Consider the following 22205-nt stretch of genomic DNA (forward strand, 5'->3'; position numbering starts at 1 on the left):
CTTGCAGACTCTACACTCTGCCTTTCTATTGTCAATAAAATTGAAATGGGTCCATATTTTACTCCTTTTCCTGCTGTCACTCATTTTCTTAACTATACCTTTCCAGTGCTTTCGTGTTGTCTCTCATTGTGGCCCCTTGCTCTCTTTCTCTCTCGTCTCCCTCCCTCCTGTTCTCCTGTTCATATGTGTGTGTGCGTGTGCCCATAGACATAGAAAGAGGCTAGATTGGCCACTGCCCCTTTTTTCACGGCAGACTTGGCGGCCATCTTGAAGCGGTCGACCGCCCAAACACAGAGTGGGACTCGGTGACAATAATAAAGCATGTTGATGGAAAATGCCTCAACATTGTGCAGCCTGTGATTGTAAAAACCGGCGTACTGCACAATCCAGACAACAGGGAATCACCTTCCACATGTAAGACACATGTTTAGTTTAATTTGGTCATTATAACTTACCCATTATTACTTACCAGGGACCACCTGAGCCCCCCAAAAGCTAGGGAAAACCCTGTACTCAGTGTGCATTTTAAACAAATTCCCTCAAGCCATTCCCACAGCATGGACTGTTTAATGTATATTTTGGGTCTAATGTTAATGCTTGACTTTCTACTGAGCCATTGCACTCAGTATTATTTAGCTCTTGTTTTTTTACGGACTAGTTATATAGATTATATTTTAATTATTTAAACTGCCCCACAATTAGTAGTTACTTTTGTAATCCGGAAGCCAAGCAACTACATTTCGTTGCAAAAAACTCACTGCTGTTTTTTTTTTTTTTTTGTGCAATGACAATAAAGAAAGTCTAAGTCTATTTGAAAACTAATGTGTGTGTGATCCTTGGTGGTCAGGCAGAGTGTTCACAGGTACAATAACGACATGAGAACCTCAGATGAAGAACCATATTTTTTCACATTTTAGATCACATTTCACATTAATGTGTATATATTTACCTTGAATTTGATTATATCAGAAAGAAAATGATCAAATGAGGCCCTCTGAGGGTATTTAATAGCCAAATTTATTTATAATATTGATGTTAGTCTTAAACACAGTCATACTTTTCAATTTGGACCATTTCAAAGCTTATTTTCCCCTTAAAATACTCAATGTTTCATATTTCAGATTTTCCCATTAACTTAATATGGCCACCTGAGACATATTGACATTATACGGGACTTGTGGACTCGGCTGAGGCACATGCCATCGTTACACATCCTCATAGCTTGTGGTAAGTCTGCCTTGGATGGTTACAACGTTATGGCTAATAATCAGACCTTTTTCCGGAATATCGATTAAATTTGCACTTCCGGGATCTATGAACCACCACCCACAGCGTGACGTCACGGATCCTCGCTGACTTTAAGTGAACACCGTTTGTGTGGTGACCACACGGAATTAAAACCATAGAAATCGATTAAAACAGGTCACGTGCGAGGAGCACGCAATGCGTTATTAGGAGGTCATGCTCATTTCACGGATTTCTGTGAGAGCAGGTTAACCCCACGCCTCCCTCCCCAGATTTCCACGGTGACAGTGAGGACAATACTTCCGAGCGGAAGCTACATCAGCGATAGTGGTAGCAGCGTCCATAGCAACAGCCATAGCAACGATAGAAACCTGAAAGAATCTTCGTAATAACTAACAAAGTAAACATCATATACATTAACTGAACGAAGATTTTGGAAATAAAATGCACATTTCCCGCTAGAAATGTTATCAAAACGCATTTGAATGCATAAGCTATGTTAAAATATTGCATTTTCCACTGAGAATAAAAGGAATGTCCGCCATTTTTCTTAAGGCTCTTGCTTCGGGGCTCGCGCATGCGCAGGCGGTGGGCGGGGCCCCCCAGAGGACAGCCAATAGAAACCCGTTTCCATTCGATGGGGATTTTGGAGTAATTCCTGTAATCTGGGTAAACTGGGTTGCAAAAATTGCACAGTTCCGCCCCATTGAATGGGGGATTTTTTGAGTAATTTCTTCCCATCGAATGGAGTGATTCATTGTAGATCGGGTGATGTTGCAGACGTTCTCAACACCGCTGCAGAGAAAGGGGTTGTTTTACCTCTGCACCAGCTATGTGCATCTCACATACTAAACTTAATTTCATGCAATGACGTAGACAAGTGGCTCATTTCAAATCCTGGGACTAAGGCATTGTACAGAAGCTCTACCGCTAAAATGCACAGCACTGTGGAATAAGACAAGCAAGTCCACATTGGCTGCAGAGGTAGTGAGCGACTTGGTCACCAAAAAGCTGCTTGCAAAGTTATTTTCAATGTATTCTATTTAAGGGAATAATAAGTCTCCAACATATTGATAAACTGAATGATATTTATAAATTGTACTGCAGGGTGCAACAGAAATGAATAGCAATACTTTTTTGGCTCAATAAAGTTTTAGTTTAAATGATTCATAATAACTATAGTTCAATATCACCTGGTGGTGTGCTGCTTTCATGGAAATGCACATGTAAGGTAGTGACTAAGATATGTCATAAGGTGTCGCTATTGAGCTTTGTATTCCCTTGAGAATCCAGAAATCGCTGTGGTTTGTCCCTTACAGGACACCGTAGTTTAAGTTTGTTTTTGGTTTTTTTGCTGTAGTTTGTCCCTTACAGGACACCGTAGTTTACGTGCGGGCGCCATCTTGATTCAATGTTTATTTTCAGCGCTTTGCAGGGTAAGCATTGCAAGCGACTCCCTGTATCATTTTAAAATATTCTGACATAAAAAATGGCCATCCAGTCGATTTCTTAAGATATGTTGTAACATCTAACACAACACAGAGTCCTAAGGTGTTTAGGGAGGCTGCAGCAGCACAGCACGGTCCGAGCGGGTTACATACACAAAATAAATAAATAAAAGTGAATCCCACTTATTCTAATGTCTGTGTCACTGTGTGTGTGTTTTACAGGCTATCAAAAGACGATTTGCATCCGTCTTGGAAAGCAACAATGCAATGCTGGCAGCCGTCTCTCTTCCCAAGTTCAAGTTGCGGTGGGTGAGAGACCAGAGGAAGAAAGAGATGATCAAGGGAATCCTGGTAGCACAGTGTCACAAGTTTGTCCCTGGCCCTGAGCAGCAACCAGCCAGGAATCCTGTGTCTCCGACAACCCCACCAGACTCAGGCTCTTCCAAAGACAAAGAGCAGGACTTCTTTTCCTTTAAGGACGATGACGAACAGTGGCGGTTCTGCCCATGTTGCCGCCCTGGGCGAAATTACTGCCTTGCGCCCTTCTGTTCTAGCTGTGTGCGTGCGCATGCGCGCGCGCACAGCGACAACTTCCAAGCGATAACGGCCGCTACCGGTGCCCCTCTGGCGGCTACACGCGCCCCTCCAGAGCAGGGGCGCCAACACCTGCACAAATACCTTTTTTGGAAAAATACTTTTTATATGGACAGAATCTTGTTTGCATAAAAAAAAGCCACCGGTCAGCATCAGGCGGGCCGGCCGCGCCGCACCTGTAGGCTTGATGCCTACAGGTGCCGCGCCCACCCGGTCAGGTCTGCCGGATCTGACAGGTGAGCGGCGCACATAGACTGCCATCCTCTCATTATAAATCAACTTTTGTTCATACGCGGCTGCAGCAGCACAACGGACAGTGACACAGACAACATGGTTGATTATTGACTGCGCAATGCGGCCATTCGCCGGTAATTGCGGCATCAGGCGAGCCTACCTACTGGTTTATATGCAAGCACAATACATGTGTATTTGCTTAGACCCCAATATTAGACGAGGGCGTTTTTTCAGGGCATTTTCAATGGAAAAAAATATTGTCTTATATTCAGATGAATACGGTAATAGAAAACTGCTTTGCAGCGAGGATGATTTTTTTTTTTTTTTTTTTTGCGCTCATGCCGCCCCCCACGTGACATGAAAATATGCCGCCCCGGGCGGCTGCCCGCTTCGCCCGTGCCTAAAACCGCTACTGATGACGAACACTTGGCCACTGTGGAGACTGAGGTAATGTCCTACTTGAAAACCGCCGAAACAGGCATGGAGATTCTCAAACAATTTCCCACAATAAAGTTAATTTGTCTGAAGCAAAATGCAGCTATCCCATCCAGTGCACCTGTTGGGAGACTCTTCAGTCTGGGAAGCCTGGTACTGTCTCCAAAGAGGAACAGGCTTTCTGACCAAAGGTTTGAGAAGCTGCTTCTCATGAGGTACAACCACTGGTTCGAAGGCTAACCCTCCACTCAAACATTAATCAGGAGTTTGCCAATAAGCACCTTTTTTGTTTTGCATTCTGTTAAATTTCACAACACTTATTTTATGGTTTCTGCCTGGACTTCATAGTTGTACTTAAGGAAAAACGTTGTGACTTAATTTTTATATATATACTTATTTTGATGGACTATACAGCAGTTGCTTATTCATAATATTTTAAACATTTCAATTAATTGACAGATGAACTTCCACTTAAGATTTACTTTTTATTTAAAGTGAATGAATTGCAATGGAAAATATAAATAAAATTAAATAGCTCATAACAGCGTTAATTTCGTCGGCTATTTTTCAGTTTAATTTTAGTCTTAGTCTAGTGTCAAATGCCCTTATTAGTTTTAGTCATATTTTTTGTTTAGTCATATTTTAGTCGATGAAAAGTCTTAGCATTTTAGTCTAGTTTTAGTCAAAGAAAATCCAAAGTATTTTAGTCTAGTTTTAGTCGACTAAATTACAAAGTATTTTAGTCAATAGTCTTTTTTTAGTCTTTGACCTGCATCATTTTGGCTTTTTTTTTATTTAACAATATGTTAAATTATTATTATTATTTTAAAAATGTAAATTGCTTATCAAACAGACCTAACAATTCAGCTACCAATGAATGAGCAGCGGTATGCATGCGATAACACAGATTGAAAAATAAGCCGAAGTGATACCTCTTCTATGAATAGACAAGCTTAGCCAGTGAAAATAGAGCGGAGTGGGAACTCTTCACTTTGTTAATAATCTATGTCAGTGCGCTGCTGTTTTAACTTTGTTCTCGCTGCGCTACGCTTCAGACAGCGCCGGTGGGTGTGTGCTCCTCAGTCACACACACACACACACACACACACACCCCGGCATGAGCACACAGCAGCGCAGGAGGAGAAAAACTAACGCGCATTGCCCGATCCCCCGGGCGAACTAGCTTTTTTTTTTTTTTTTTTTTTTTTTTTTTTTTTGAGAGCAAGCATTGATTATGCAGGACACGGTCTCAATTTGCGGGACGCGTGAAATGGGCTTCAAACGCTGTACGTGCACGCACTACGCAGGACAGGTGGTCACCCTAGTTACAACTCACCCTGGTACTGGGGTAGGTTGTAACAACATACCTCTTTGTATTTGACATTAATTTACATAATCTGTGATGGTGTAGTAGAGGTCCAAGTGTATGTCATTTATAGCAGACAAATATGGGTACCACATGTCAAAATTTGACATCTCTAGCACAAAGAACCACTGAATTACACTTGCTCAAACAAAAAGTGTTACTATCATCCCCAGTCTCTCCTACTCAAGAATTATTAAAAATGGTCAAAATGCCTGCAAAATCCTACATTAGGACACCAAGACCTTGTTGAACACTACAGAAACATTCATGCTTTGATTTGGTGTCAAAAACTTTTGATGCTTGGAGATTTCTGTAAGAATTGTTTTTAGGCAGCTGGATGGTGAGTGTTTTGTTGCAGAAATGTCTCAGAAACTCCCCTTTATTGTCAGTATACCTGGAAAACCAGACATCCTCTGAATGGCCTCACTCTCTCGTTAGTGCCTCGGGGCAATAGGCCAGAGGTCACTATTGTTATCCTGCGTGTTTCTTATTCTTCAACTTATTAGTGCCTCGGTCCGAGGGAACGAGGTCACTCTTGTTATCCTGCGTGTTTCTTCTTCTTCTTCTTCTTATTAGTGCCTCGGTGACTCGGTCCGAAGGAACGAGTTCACTATTGTTATCCTGCGTCTTTTTATGTGCTTGCCTTGAAAAGGCAACACATCTTAAAATCCTGCATACTTATTATTTTTATTATTAGTGGGCAAGCTGCAGCTTGCACACTCATGTTATTCCTACTATTTCTTTATTTCTTTATTTCTTTATTTCTTTATTTATAGGTCCGTTTTTTTGGACCGTAACTCCTCCTACAGCTTTCATTTTTGGCCCACACAATGAATTGGGAAAATGTGCGGCCCGATTGGGAATAGTGTGCTATTACTTTTCTAAGGAATCCAACTTACGGAATTCCCAAAATTCCCATTTTCCTGAAAATTTTGGCCATAGGAAATGAATGGCCAAAACTTTGGAAGGCTCCAGGGCCCACAGCTTTGGACCTGCGTCCACGCACCAAATACGAAAAACGTGCGTCTTATTGAGAAGAAGCAGGGTTTCGATTTTCAGACCGATCCGACATTCCGTTTTTCCGCAATTCCGGTTTGAAGTTGGAATTCCAGACGCAATACACACTAATGGAGTTGAGCTAGAGTGGCATTCTTGGCATTCCTGAGCGGCTAGAGTGGAGCAGCCCTGAAAATGCGCCTAAAACTTTTGTCTTTAACTTGCTCTCCTGGCCACAATTTTCACTCCACATGCATAAATTTGGCATCAAATTGTAGGAAAAATAGTTGTGCTTTGAAAAATGTAAATACAAAAGCAAAGTAGCTTCAACTTTTTAAACTGTGACCCTTAACGAGGCAGGAGTGCCAGCTCTCTCCCCCATAGACTCCCATTATATCTGGAATGCAAAGTCCCGGGAGAGAAGCAGAAACACACACGTTTTCAACTCGCCGTTTCTCGGGCATTTTTGGGAGTTGGAAAATAATTTTGACACCGTTTGAAAGCCCAAAGCGTTACCTTTCTCATGATACATTTTATTTTCTGCTCGGAAACCGCGCGCCGCGGTTACGTTTCCAGCTTGCCCACGCAGTTTCCCCAGAAACAGCACAATCCTCTAGTTATGTGCTTGCCTTGAAAAGGCAACACATCGTATTATTGTGCATATTTATTATGTGCTTGCCTTGAAAAGGCAACACATCGTATTATTGTGCATATTTATTCTTATTATGTGCTTGCCTTGAAAAGGCAACACATCGTATTATCTTGCATATTTACTTCTGTTTATTATGTGCTTGCCTTGAAAAGGCAACACATCTTATTATCTTGCATATTTCTTATTATGTGCTTGCCTTGAAAAGGCAACACATCTTAAAATCCTGCATACTTATTATTTTTATGTGCTTGCCTTGAAAAGGCAACACATCTTATTATCTTGCATACTTATTATTATGTGCTTGCCTTGAAAAGGCAACACATCTTATTATCTTGCATATTTCTTATTTTTATTATTATGTGCTTGCCTTGAAAAGGCAACACATCTTAAAATCCTGCATACTTTTTATTATGTGCTTGCCTTGAAAAGGCAACACATCTTAAAATCCTGCATACTTATTATTATGTGCTTGCCTTGAAAAGGCAACACATCTTATTATCTTGCATACTTATTATTATGTGCTTGCCTTGAAAAGGCAACACATCTTAAAATCCTGCATACTTATTATTTTTATTATGTGCTTGCCTTGAAAAGGCAACACATCTTAAAATCCTGCATACTTATTAGTGGGCAAGCTGCAGCTTGCACACTCATGTTGTTCCTACTATTTCTTTCTTTATTTCTTTATTTCTTTATTTATAGGTCCGTTTTTTTGGCGCGCTACTCCTCCTACAGCTTTCATTTTAGGCCCACACAATGAATTGGGAAAATGTGCGGCCCGATTGGGAATAGTGTGCTAATTACTTTTCTAAGGAATCCGACTTACGGAATTCCCAAAATTCCCATTTTCCTGAAAATTTCGGCCATAGGAAATGAATGGCCAAAACTTTGGAAGGCTCCAGGGCCCACAGCTTTGGACCTGCGTCCACGCATCAAATACAAAAAACGTGCGTCTTATTGAGAAGAAGCAGGGTTTCGATTTTCAGACCGATCCGACGTTCCGTTTTTCCGCAATTCCGGTTTGAAGTTGGAATTCCAGACGCAATACACACTAATGGAGTTGAGCTAGAGTGGCATTCTTGGCATTCCTGAGCGGCTAGAGTGGAGCAGCCCTGAAAATTCGCCTAAAACTTTTGTCTTTAACTTGCTCTCCTGGCCACAATTTTCACTCCACATGCATAAATTTGGCATCAAATAGTAGGAAAAATAGTTGTGCTTTGAAAAATGTAAATACAAAAGCAAAGTAGCTTCAACTTTTTAAACTGTGACCCTTAACGAGGCAGGAGTGCAAGCTCTCTCCCCCATAGACTGCCATTATATCTGAAATGCAAAGTCTCGGGAGAGAAGCAGAAACACACACGTTTTCAACTCGCCGTTTCTCTGGCATTTTTGGGAGTTGGAAAATAATTTTGACACCGTTTGAAAGCCCAAAGCGTTACCTTTCTCATGATACGTTTTATTTTCTGCTCGGAAACCGCGCGCCGCGGTTACGCTTCCAGCTTGCCCACGCAGTTTCCCCAGAAACTGCACAATCCTCTAGTTATTTTTCTTTTTCTTTTCCTTTTTCTTTTCCCAATGAATTGGGAAAATGTGCGGCCCGATTGGGAATAGTGTGCTATTACTTTTCTAAGGAATCCGACTTACGGAATTCCCAAAATTCCCATTTTCCTGAAAATTTCGGCCATAGGAAATGAATGGCCAAAACTTTGGAAGGCTCCAGGGCCCACAGCTTTGGACCTGCGTCCACGCATCAAATACAAAAAACGTGCGTCTTATTGAGAAGAAGCAGGGTTTCGATTTTCAGACCGATCCGACATTCCGTTTTTCCGCAATTCCGGTTTGAAGTTGGAATTCCAGACGCAATACACACTAATGGAGTTGAGCTAGAGTGGCATTCTTGGCATTCCTGAGCGGCTAGAGTGGAGCAGCCCTGAAAATTCGCCTAAAACTTTTGTCTTTAACTTGCTCTCCTGGCCACAATTTTCACTCCACATGCATAAATTTGGCATCAAATAGTAGGAAAAATAGTTGTGCTTTGAAAAATGTAAATACAAAAGCAAAGTACCTTCAACTTTTTAAACTGTGACCCTTAACGAGGCAGGAGTGCCAGCTCTCTCCCCCATAGACTCCCATTATATCTGGAATGCAAAGTCTCAGGAGAGAAGCAGAAGGACACACTTTTCCAACTCGCTCTAAGGTGGGTATTTTTGGGAGTTGGAAAATAATTTTGACACAGTTTGAAAGCCCAAAGCTTTGCCTTTCTCATGATACCTTTTATTTTCTGCTCGGACTTACTGTCATTGAGAACAAAGCAGTAGTTTGACCACTACGTTTAGGTGATTTTTCACAGAAGCAGCACTGTCACTCATGCTGTGTGCTTCATAGAGCCTCATTTCTGGCTCCGCCCACACAAGCCCCAGTGGCACAGTGGATAGTGTCTCTGCCTGCCATGCAGGAGACCAGGGTTCAACTCCCCGCCTGGGCAAGAGCCACAACACTACACAGCCCACAAACAGCACAGGGCTGCTGATTTAGCGCATGTCCAGGCGCTCGCAAGGCAAGCACATCAAAGTTTCTTCAGAAACTTTATATCCTCTAGTTTCAAATTATTATTTTTATTATAGCAGAAATTTCGGTTCGCTACTCCTCCCACAGTTTCGACGATACCTATGACATTATAATTATGAAAACGTGCGTCTCATTCGGGAATAGTGCGCTATGACTTTTGTATATTACTGGAGTTACCATGGCGACAAAAACCCAAAAGAACCGGGTCACATGACCCATCCGCAATGAATGGCCAAAACTTCCCAAGGCTCCAGAGCACAGAGCTTTTGACCTGCGTCCACGCACCAAATACGAAAAATGTGCGTCTTGCAGAGAAGAAGCGGTGTGTCAATTTTCAAACCGATCCGACTTTGCGATTTCTCATAATTCAATTTTCAAATCGCGATTTTGCCCTCATTGAAAAATAATGGGGAGACGGCCAAGACCCATGCATTTTCAAAGCCTCATAGCTCCCTCATTCTTTGGCTGACAGACTTCATTCAAAGCTTAAACAGGTCAGCAGAAGTTCAACTTTATGTGTGTCATCTTCAATTTTTCATGTCTGTTTTAGTTTGCCATAAAACACAGTTTAAGTTTGGAGTTATTTTTGAGGCGCCTCTGACTTTTGAATGAGTGTGTATTGCGTGAGCTAGAGTGGCATTCCTGAGGGCTAGAGTGGAGCAGCCCTGAAAAATCGCCTAAAACTTTTGTCTTAAACTTGCTCTTCTGGCCACAATTTTTACTCCACATGCATAATTTTTTCGGAAAGCAGTAGGAAAAATAGTTCTGCTTTGAAAAATGGGAATACAAAAGCAAATCAACGTATACTTTTTACACACTGACACTTAACGAGGCAGGAGTGCCAGTTCTCATAGACTCCCATTATACCTGGAACTCACAAGCTGGGGAGAGAAGCAGAAACACACACTTTTTGAACTCGCCGAATCTCGGGCATTTTGGGGAATTGGCAAATAATTTTCACAAAGTTTGAAAGCCCAAAGCCTTATCTTTCTCATGATACTTTATATTTTCCGTTCAGACTTACTGTCATTGAGAAAAAAAGCATTTGTTTGACCACTAATTTCAGGGAATTCTCTCCCAAGCTCCACTGTCACTCATGCTGTTTGCTTCGGTTTGCTACTCCTCCCATAGTTTGGAACACACACACACACACACACACACACAATATAACTGAGTGCAGTTCACTTTATTCATTGATCACTGTTGATACTGTTTAGTGACACAGACACACACACCACCACGCAGATACACGCTCTTCCAGGCACTTACACTACATAGCTGAATGTAATTGACTTTGTTCATACATCACTATTCTTAAATTTTAGTGATTCAGACAGAGGTCAGATGCGCACCCCCCGGTAACAGCCCCCCGGCGATGGCCCCCTGAGGCACTCTCAAAATTTCCGCGGGGGAATTTTCTAGTTTGTAGCTGTAAAGTTTAATGAGGCTGTGATTATCCTAGAGGTTAATATGGGTAATTCTATACAGTGATGTCAACTTTGGTCTCACTACAATGAAATGGCTGCTATGGGGGCTGACATCATCACTCATGAATCAAATGTGGCTCACTGAATCCACAAGAGTCTCAGCTTTCCAGTCAAACCCAAGATATGCAACTCCAAGACTGTTTACGCCCCTTTATGTAGAAACAGACCATTGTACAACAGGCCGAAAGAACACATTTGTACTGCATGCAATCAACTGCAAAGGGTAGACTCGTGGGTGCCCAGAGAACCCATTTTGATTCAGATATCTGAGGGTAAAAGGTCAAGGGACTTGAAAATAGCTATGATAGTTTTTCTCCTGGCCAAAACTCAGCCATACTTTGCAGCAATATTTAGCCTTCCTGCAGACAACCTAGCATGACACACAGGGACAAATAATGGTCTGGTTTCCAGACTCCACAGTGTAATTCAGTGGGTTCTGGCCATGTCTCTATTGGAGATGAGTTACCACAGTCAGCGCCACACACATCATACATAGTTGATTACCTGACTGTGTCATCAGGCATTGCTGTAACAATAGCAACTTTTAGACTAGGTAATGAACCTTTTTTCACAGCAGCAATTTTGACATGAAATAGCAGGGTAAGCACAGGTGTTACTAATAACATTAATTAAGGTTGAGGTCCACTTAGATATATGAAACTGAACCCTAAATTGAACCCTTTCAGCCATCTTGTCTCCCTCCCCATTTTCCCTTTCTCTCTTTTCTATCTGTATTTCTTGCATCTATCTCCCTTCCTCTTCCCCATTCCCTCCTTTCTTTTATTAAAGCAGAAAATAGATCTGTAAAATATACCACAAAAAGCCACTGATTTATTGATGAGGACAAATTACTGTACATTTCTAATATTTTTAAAACTCCAAAACAAGGAGAAGGCAGATAAATAAAGCAATATTATTTGTTTATTTATTAAAAAACAAACAAACAAAAACAATCATTGATCATCCAAGAAAACAAAATCCACTGTCAACAGAAATTTTGGAAGTTCAAATTTGTACATAAAAATGTATTTACAAAATTAGCTGTTTGCCCTTTATTTCTTCATTCATGAATCAACAGAAGAAAAAATAAACTTTGTACCTACAGATTTTTAGTACAAATTAATTGCAAAACCACTCACATACTGCAGACTTGTCAGGACTAATGGAAGTTTTTCAAAGCCCCTGTGAACAGTTAGCAATATTCTGATGCATTTTAATGGGCAAACGGTGTCAGAGAGGGGAGCACAAGCCCCATTTCAGCAATGCTCTCAGGATATTCAGGAGATTATTTTGTGGGAGTAAAAAATCTTTGTAATTCTTATACATTCTCTGACTAGGATAACACTTAGTGGTTAAAATTACAGTGAGATTAAACAAGTTCTCACTTTGTTAATTAACACCTGGATTCTCCTCCAGGACACCCCGACCCTCACCACTTTCAAAGACACCGAGTTGTTGGACTACGATTGTCTTTATTCAAGAAAAGGCATGTGTTAATTTGTCCTCAAATTAACCTCACTTTTCACGGAATGGTGCTTTTAAGTAATTCTGGCTAAATGATTTGGCAGTAGAAAAAAAGAGATGCTGTTGTTTATGTCAGGAACACGTCCTGATAGGTGATCATACAGGGGAAGGCATGCCACTTGAAATGATGTTAATGATTTTAAAAAGAGTACCGTGGTCATGTTCTTTTTGGATAAACTGTATAGTTCTGGCTATATGGAAATTAACTCTTCATTCATTTTTCAACTTTTTACTTAATTGTTATACAGAAAGCAGAGGGACACCTCAGTTGGTGCAAATGCTTTACACCAAATTTAAACATGTGAACAGGGTCCTGCTAATCACACAAAAGGACCCCAAAGTGCTCAGTTACCTAGATGTACCCAAAAATATCTTAAGGTGCCCACTTGAGGCCTATGGCCATAACTGAGTTGACTTATCTAGGATCTGATGAGATACTTTCTGCCACTATGGTAGTCACAGGAACCATCTGAACTATTCCCAAATGTCATCTACTGGTCAGAACTTAAAGGCTAAATCAGGATAGGCACACCTATAACAGCTCTATTGTTCAGGTCCTAGTAGACTTGCATGATACAAACAAAATTTGCATCTGAAATTATATTATCATCTCTTTGACAGAAACTGCCATTGCAGCTAGCGATGATAAATTTATTAAGGTGTAGTTTCACAACTTTCACTTCTCTCCAGTACTTCAAAAGGCTAAATAGCTTTACAACTGTAGACTGCATTATTCAACCTTTAGTTTTTAGCCTTATTTCCCGTGGTTCTGGGGAGGTCTACATTCACAATTAAGAATAAGCAGTAGTATAAAGTAATGTAGTAGAAATACTTTTCTCTGTTCACTTTCACTTACCCACATTTTAATAATATTTTAATAAAATCTAGGCTATACTTTTACTTTTTACATTTTCCCTGACTTGTTACTAAATACAAAATATTAGGTGTGAACTGCCTGGAAAATGTGTTTTTTTTTTTTGTTTTGTTTTGTTTTTGACTAGTATGAACACAATATCTGTGATTAGAAAGGAGCAGCTGATAATAATTAAAGTTGTATGCAGGCACTGAGCCACATTTAGGAATGAGAAGTCATCCATGTACTGGAGGCCGTTGTTTGTTTTGTCTATGCTCATTTACGACCACAAACTTATGGCTAGTGCCTCTTGCTAGTCTTGAACACAATCCAACAGTCCATTGTAAATGCCCTTTTTTAAGATACACATTGAGATTGTTTATCCAAAAAAAGCTGTAAGGTGTACATGAAGCTATGCAGCAATCAGCCCTTGAAATACTCAAATTTTGCTTATGTCTGACAAATCCAGCAAGCATTCCTTTAAGTAACAGTCACTTAAATTTTTAATTTATTTTGCTGACAACTGGAATCATGAAATTGAAATATTTGCCACAAGCATATGTAACCAGGTTTTTAGTTTTTATCAAATTAAAGAGGCAGATTTTTTTTCTTTTTTGATTCTACTTCATTTTCAATAAATCTGACCAAAAAGCCCTTTCTCTGATTTTAATTTGGATTTAAAATGGGTGACTTGTTTGAATAGTTGCAAAACAAGGTGTCTTTACTTTTACTTAAGTATGAATTTTGATTACTTTTTACACCACTAAGAATAGGTCTCTCACAAAGCAAGAAACAGGAGAGTTTGGTATTTGAATTTTTTGTTGCTGTTAAATTGGAAAATTAAATGATACAGTAGAGCTAAACATGAAGACAAAATAAAACAATGCAAAGCAAATGAGAAGGAGAGAAAGAGAAGGAAGAATGAGAGAGGGGAATGGGTTGCTGTGGTTTCAGTTTTTAGACAAACTGCTGCTCTCATCAGAAAGGCAGAAAATGACATGGTAGGTTGAAATATTATTCTTTTGACTACAGGCTATTATGAAATGCATCCCAGCAGAGGGCAGGGCCGAGAATAGGAGGAGAAAATCAATGTGATGAAAACCTAGAGCTATTAGTTATTCTTCTTGATGGATGATAGAGGAGGAATAGGAGCCTCAAAGCATCTACTATGCATTTGTGTGTTATCAGTACTACAAATGACTGCATGGAGTAGAAAGGGAAAAAAACAGGAAAAGAAGGGAAACTTTTATTATGATAAAGGATTTTGAGTTTTTTTTTTTTTCTTGATTCAAACAAAAATGATTCAAAAACTTCAATATGAACTCAATGATTGCCTCCCAATATTAACACCATCAGCACCGGAGATCCAATATTACTGAAAGTCTATATACGTCTACCATCTATCTAAAGTGCTTGTTGAAACCTTTGAGGTTTTGATCCTGTTACGGGGCAGTGACTAAACAAAAACAAAACAAAACAAACAAACAAAAAAAGAATCAATTTCATTGACCTGATTGTCACATCAAATTATATGTTACTACAGCAAGCATCGGTGCCAGTACAGAACACCACTGCCATCCAATACTAACAATGGCCAGTGATCTGGATTTTAATATTGGTGAAATTCTACAATGCTGATGCCTCATTAAATCTGATATGGCACTGATATCCCATACCAGAATCACATCCACAATTTCACTTCTCATTGTAACTGTCACACTGGGAATTGTACATTGCAGGGACAAACACTACGACATTCATGTTAAATGCATCTTTCTTAGCTTGGACTGTCAACAGACTAAATATTTGATATTACTTTCTGTGTAAACCCGTGATACTGTCATCCACAGGTGAAGTAAGTCCAATGGTTAAGTGCAGTTTTGGAATTTCTCTTGAACTGAATATTACATGGTTTGGTCATGTACTGACCAAAGGGAAATGGCCATATACAGTGTGTTCAGAAAGTATTCAGACCCCCTTCACTTTTTTCACTTTTGTTATGTTGCAGCCTGATGCTACAATCTTTAAAATTCATTATTTCTTTCATTAATCTAAACTCAGTGCCCCATAATGACAAAGTGAAAATAAAATTGTAGAATTTTTTGTAAATTTATTAAAAAGAAAAAACTGAAATATGACATTGACCTAAGTATTCAGGCCCTTTACTCAGTACTTAGTTGAGGCACCTTTGGTAGCAATCACAGCTTCAAATCTTTTTGGGTATGACACAACAAGCTTTGCATACCTGGATTGGGATTTTCTGCCTTTCTTCTTTGCAAATCCTCTCCAGCTCAGTCAGATTGGATGGGGACTGTCGGTGGACAGCCATTTTCAGGTCTCTCCAGAGATGTTGGATAGGGTTCAAGTCAGGGCTCTGGCTGGGCCACTCTAGGACATTGACAGAGTTGTCCCTAAGCCACTTCTGTGTCGTCTTGGCTGTGTGCTTAGGGTCATTGTCATGCTGGAAGGTGAACCTTCAGCCCAGTCTGAGGTCCTGAGTGCTGTGGAACAGGTTTTCATTGAGGATATCTCTTTACTTTGCTCCATTCAGCTTTCCCTCAACACTGACCAGTCTCCCAGTTCCTGCTGCTGAAAAACAGCCCCACAGCCTGAAGCTGCCACCACCATGCTTCACCTTCACCGTAACCTTTCTTACTAAGGCCCTTCTCCCACGACTGCTCAGTTTGGCCAGGTGACCAGCTCTTGGAAGAGTCCTGGTTGTGCCAGACTTCTTCCATTTGAGAATTATTGACGCCACTATGCTCTTGGGAACCTTCAGTGCAGCAGAATTTTTTTTGTAGCCATCCCCAGATCCGTGCCTTGCAACAATCCTGTCTCTGAGCTCTGCAGGCAGTTCCTTTGACCTCATGGCTTGGTTTTTGCTCTGATATGCATTGTCAGCTGTGAGGCCTTCTATAGAGAGGTGTGTGCCTTTCCAAATCATGTCCAATCAATTTAATTTTTAATTTTTAATTTACCACAGGTGGACCCTAATCAAGGTGTAGAAACATTTCAGCAACGATCAAGAGAAATGGGAGGCACCTGAGCTAAATTTTAAGTGTTGTTGCAAATGGTCTGAATACTCAAGTCAATGTGATATTTCAGTTTTTCCTTTTTAATTAATTTGCAGAAAAATCTAAAATTCTGTTTTCAGAATGTAGATTAATGAGAGAAAAAATGAGTTAAGTGACTGTGGCATCAGGCTTCAACATAACAAAAGTGAAAAAAGTGAGGGGGGTCTGAATACTTTCTTAATGCACTGTATCTCTAAATCAGGTAGTATTGTATTTTGAGAAGCTGGTTTCATCTGATTATGGTACAAAGGAAATCTGCTCAGTCTGTATGTCACTACACTGTGAAGTCTTCCATCACCACATACAAAAAAGTGAAAAATAACATACTTAAGGCACCTTTCTCTCTCCTTCTTTCCTTAAAGGGTAATTCCATTATTTTTCATCTTGGACTGTGTTTTTTCACCTTTTGGGGTCCAAATGACTGATAGGAACAAATATTTTTCCAATTGGTCGAGTATTCAGGTGGACTGTTTCAGTCAGCTGCTGCTAAATGGGCTTCAGCGTAATCACACAGGGCAAGGGTGCCCGTCAAATTACGTCCACTAGAAGTGCTTATTTTTGCCACTGATAGATTCAGATTGATATAAGTTTCTGACAACATTATGGAAAGAATCTCTACAGAGCTAGACATTTTTCTTTACATCTAAAAACATCACCTCCACTGTTTTGGCAGCAGGTCCTCCGCTTTGTGCTTTGGTTTTGGATTTATTCTCCTCTTTGGTGGGCATTTATTATCCCGGTCAAAATGGTCACTGTAGACTCTATGGTCTACAAAGCACAGTGTACAGACAGGAGTGTCTATTTGGATGGATCCATTTGTGGCACAACTGGCCACAACTTCAGTGGGTCTCTGTCAAACAAATGTAGTCTGATGTGCAATGTGTGGTGTGTCATTTGTTGCCACACATTAGAAATGGAAAAACACAAACCCTATGTTTTCTGTATTTCAAAACAATAAACTCTTCCTAGTGACTCCTCTCTCCAACTCTCAAATTTCTACTGTTGTCTTCCTGCAACAGCTCACCTCACACAAAATTTCTCCTAGAGTTAGACTTCTTTTAAGGTAGTAGAAACATGGCTATTTTTGTAGGGATCCTTTCCATAATGATGTCAAACAATGTGAGCCTGTCAGTGGCAAAAAGAAGCACTTTCAGTGGACGTTATGTGACTGGCAAACTTGCCCCTTCTTATTACATTGCAGCCTGATTTGCCACAGCCAGCTGAACCGATCTAGCTCAGTACTAGACCATTTCCAAAAAATTGTCCCTATCAGTCACTTGGACCCCGAAAGGTGGCAAAATAGGGCACAGTTTGAAAAATACCAGTTTAACACTATTCCACAGACACAGAGAGAGACTTACTCTTTTAACTTGGTGTGTGTCTCTCTCTGATGGCTAGCAACCAAGTGTTCAGGGGTTACAAACTATACAAAATATCATTTGCTGCAACCCAGGTCCAATTTAAGTGTGGTCTTCTTTATCAGCTTAAAAGGACTTCACCAGTGATTTTGAATGTTTGCCCCATTTCCTACAATTTACCCACATTTTACACTGCAACAAAAATTAAAACCTTTGATTTTAAAATTCAAATTTTTGAAACATCATCTCATGGCGCCCAATTTCAAGTCATCAAAATACAACAGTGCTGCTGTTTTGAGGGAAACCAATGTGGACAACTTACTATAGCAAATGAGTGAATAAGTTTCTGAAAGTTCATTTTCATATTGTAATGGAATGAATGGAAACCACTTGCTGGATAAAACAGGAAAAATGACATGATAGTTCTAAAATACAATCTTTGGGAAAAGATAAGAAGAAACAAAGTGTAAACATTTTGTAGATATTATGCTAAACATGCAAAATCACTGGTGTGGTCCTTTAACAGGCAAAAAAAGTGTTAAATTTTAAGAAACCAACACTGATGTATAACAAAAATGTTATTTTTTTTACACAACTTAGCAGAACAATTACAGTTCTGACCCAGGGCTCTTAAACTTTTTCAGTTTGGCACACAAGCTGTGTAAATGTAGTCTTTCAACCTGGGATTCAGTTTCATTAAAACCTACCAGCCATATACCATGGTAAGGTGGGCACCAACCAGCACAATAAACATTTAAAGTTAGCATCAGCAATACGACACGACAGAGACAGCCCACCCGGTTCATCTCAAGTTTTGCTGCAGTTTAAAAATTATTCTAGAGATTTGACTCAAAGCACCATGGGGTAGGCTTCACACCTGAAGTAATTTTAATGTATGTCCAAAGATCTCTTACAGTATTGCTTCACAATATCTGGAAGGAAAAAATATTTTCCTATGGTATTCCTCACATTGCTCTTGTCTCATCCTTTCTCCTCATATTTCTATCGCAGGGTAGGGCATTCGATTCTTCAGTCACACAGCAAGGGATACCGTTGGCACATTAACGAAGAAATCATCAGCCTTGTCCCAACAGTCTGACTTCTCCAGGTAATTCACTCTCCCATCTTGAAAATCAGGCTTATTAAAAACGTTGTGACTCTTGTCATGTGGGGACCTACCAGGAGTAGGCTTACCATCCATTACGGGTCCCAGGCATATTTGAGACCAGCTCTCTGACAAAAAGGTTTGGACAGTGTGGAGTCCAGATTGTCCACAGTGTCAGCAAAGGTAGACGTGGCCCTTGTGTATACCTGTTGAATACACCTGACACAATAAAACTGTGTCAGGTCTAGGCTGCTAGACTAGGCAGTTGCCTGGTGGTTTGGAATTCAAACTGTAAAGAACAGATGTTGCCACTTTCCATAGTCTCAGCAGAAGAAGATGTCTCCATCGTTCTGAGGATCTGACATCACAGTGACTTGGCCTTCTAGAGAGACAGAAAAAGAAGGCCACAAAATCATCTTGCTATCCACTGCTGCACTAAATAAGGCTAAGTTGTGTTGTTTACTTAAACCTAGCTTTCACTACAGAGCCACACAGGGAAAGCTAGGCCGTTCTTGTTAACCTGATCTACAGAGCTAGCAAGGGCTTATACATGGGCCATAGCTGATGTGGATTTAGCTATTATCGTGATTTCCCTTGCAGACCAGACCACACCTGGGCCAAATAATAATGATGAATATTTTTTAAAACCCACTTAAATGCAAGATGAATGGGGGTTGCCACCAAGACCAGTATCAGTGCCAGTGAATCGTGGCAAATCACAGGAAAGCATCTGAAATCTGGCTGGCATGCTTATTTGTAACTGAGATCTTAAGCAGTACTGTCTAAACTGTCCTGGGGCCAGATGTATAAAGTACTACACTCCTGATCAAAATCTTAAGACCAGTTGAGAAATTGCAAGAATTTACATTTTGCACTGTTGGATCTTAAGAAGGTTCTAAGTAGAGCTTCAAAATGCAAAAAGAAGAAATGGGAGTGAGACAAAAAAAAAAAAAAAAAAATGAGTAAGCAATTTATTGCAAACAACCATTAAACTGAAATAGGCTGTTCATCAGCTGATCAAAAGTTTAAGACCTCAGCCTTTAAAAGCCCAAATCTGGGAAAAAATGTGGATTCAGTGTCATTTTCTGTCAGGTATCCACACTGTCATGACCTCCTGATGGCAAAGGCAAAAAAGCTTTCTCTCCTTGAACGCGGTCGGACTGTTGAGGTTGGACTGTTGAGCAAGGCCCAACAACAGTTGGGCCTTGCTTCTGAGGTTGGACGCAGTCATTTTGAGGTGATTACCAAGAAAGCTTTTTTGCCTTTGACAGAAAATGACACTGAATCCACATTTTTGCCAAGATTTGGGCTTTTAAAGGCAGTGGTCTTAAACTTTTGATCAGCTGATGAACAGCCTATTTCAGTTTAATGGTTGTTTGCAATAAATTGCTTACTCATTTTTTTTTTTTTTTTTTGTCTCACTCCCATTTCTTCTTTTTGCATTTTGAAGCTCGATCCAACAGTGCAAAATGTAAATTCTTGCAATTTCTCAACTGGTCTTAAGATTTTGATCAGGAGTGTATACATTTATGACCAAAACTGTGTGTACACACAAAGCAAGAAATTTGCATATGTATTCTCTCATCATATTTATAAAACCGTGGGTAGACATGATTCTTTTTTTTTAATTTTTTTTTTTTTATAAATGTCAGTCATTGAGGAACTGGGTGTATGTGCACAAGCCACTTTTCCACTCCCACAATTAACCATAAATATTTCAAGACACACTCTTAACCAGCCATTTTTATATCTTTTCTCCACCTGCTCCACTGTGTTGTGTTTTCTAACAGCCACAGCAGCTGTCATAATGCATGACTGTACAACTCTTTATACTGTCCATATAATCAGTTCATCACATGGACCTGTAAAGTGATATTTTAGACATGCATCAATGATAACTTGTAGTACTCATATCTAAACCGATATTATGAGGTGTGTCACAGCTAACAAAATTAAAAATCTAAAATTAGTATTTTTCAATTAAAGTTTTTTTTCATTGTGATTATTGGGTGTAAAAAACATCATGAAATTAATCACATCAAAAGGACCTCATATTTTTACAGTTTTGACCCTTCAACTGCAGCTAATAACTTCTGCTCACCACAGTAAATGGTAGTTGCAGTAACTCTTAGCTGGAATGGATTACTGTAGAAAACACAGTTCCTAAAACATCATTTTATTACAGTTATCGATTTTTAGGATCTCTCAAATCTTGTTGGATGAGATGATAATGATACTACTCAAGAATAATAGTAAATCAGAAAATCCTGTTTTTACCTGGGTTTACCATCTCTGTAATAACAACAGAGGTCTGTATTGTGCAGCCAACTCAGGTGTATACCTTAATTCCAAAGGAAAAATTCACCCAGTAACTGTAGGATACTTTGTAGATCTGAACAAAATTTGTCATTAATTGATCAGTAGTGATCAGTTAGTTTTCCGTACAGAATGGGTCATATTTCTGCTAATGAAACAGTGAATAAATGTTATTGTCAAGATATAATTTGTTTATAAAAGCATGCACAGTTTACCTGTCTGTGTTTGCTCTCCTCCTTTCCTCTTTTTCTTCTTCTCTTTCTTCTCTTTGGGTTTGGCCAGCTGGAGGAGTCTGGTAGGGAGCTGACACTCCTTCTCAGCTCCTTGGTTCTTGGAAGAGGAGGAAGAGAAGGGATTGAAGTTTTTTCCCATCTTCTTGGATCCGATGCGAAGGAAAGGTTCCTTGGTTGGGGCAGAAGATGAAACCTCCATCTACATACAGAAATAGGGCAGTTCTTTGGTTAGGGTAGTGGTTCTCTATAGGAATGTGATGACTCAAGAACTCTTTGTCTTGACAAAAACCCAGTATGTTTTTTTTAAGTATCTAATGCTGCTGATCTGGATTATGTCATGAATTCTTCTTCATGCCAAAAGGCTCTTCATAGACCCCTTTTTTAAGGGCCCTTTTTCTCTGGTACCGGGGGGTATGGACATAAGCAAATCTCTTTCTTTGTAACAATTGTTTAAGTTCTTACTTACAAGTTGACTATACAAACAAATTTGAAGAAAGAAAGCTATTGTCTTCATCCTCTGGTTCCACGACAAAAGGACTAGTTTTTGTTCTTCAGCTGACCACTGCACACAGTTCAATTTCTCTGCCATCTCCATCTGTTGCGGCTTCTTTTCCAGACTTTCAAAGCCGCTACTGAGCGGGTCCATGCCTCGCAATCAAAAACAAAAGACAGCCGTGAATCCAGCGTCACTTTGGCATTATCGCCATTTATTAAATG

At 39.9% G+C, this 22205-nt stretch overlaps 1 protein-coding gene across 2 annotated transcripts in view; it reads right to left on the bottom strand.

Moving 5' to 3' along the window:
• Positions 1 to 16391: 16391 nt before the first annotated feature.
• akap13 (A-kinase anchoring protein 13) overlaps positions 16392 to 22205 on the bottom strand; it is a 270096-nt gene continuing 264282 nt past the window's right edge. For both annotated transcript variants that reach the window (XM_030054645.1, XM_030054644.1), the window contains 2 exons: positions 21471 to 21687; positions 16392 to 19321 (listed from right to left, as the gene is read on the bottom strand). In XM_030054645.1, the coding sequence (XP_029910505.1) occupies positions 19263 to 19321; positions 21471 to 21687 (276 nt within the window). In that variant the 3' untranslated portion in view covers positions 16392 to 19262. The remainder of the gene's footprint in view (positions 19322 to 21470; positions 21688 to 22205) is intronic.

The sequence above is a fragment of the Myripristis murdjan genome, chromosome 6 (assembly GCF_902150065.1).
Source record: "Myripristis murdjan chromosome 6, fMyrMur1.1, whole genome shotgun sequence".
Classification (NCBI taxonomy): Eukaryota; Metazoa; Chordata; class Actinopteri; order Holocentriformes; family Holocentridae; genus Myripristis; species Myripristis murdjan.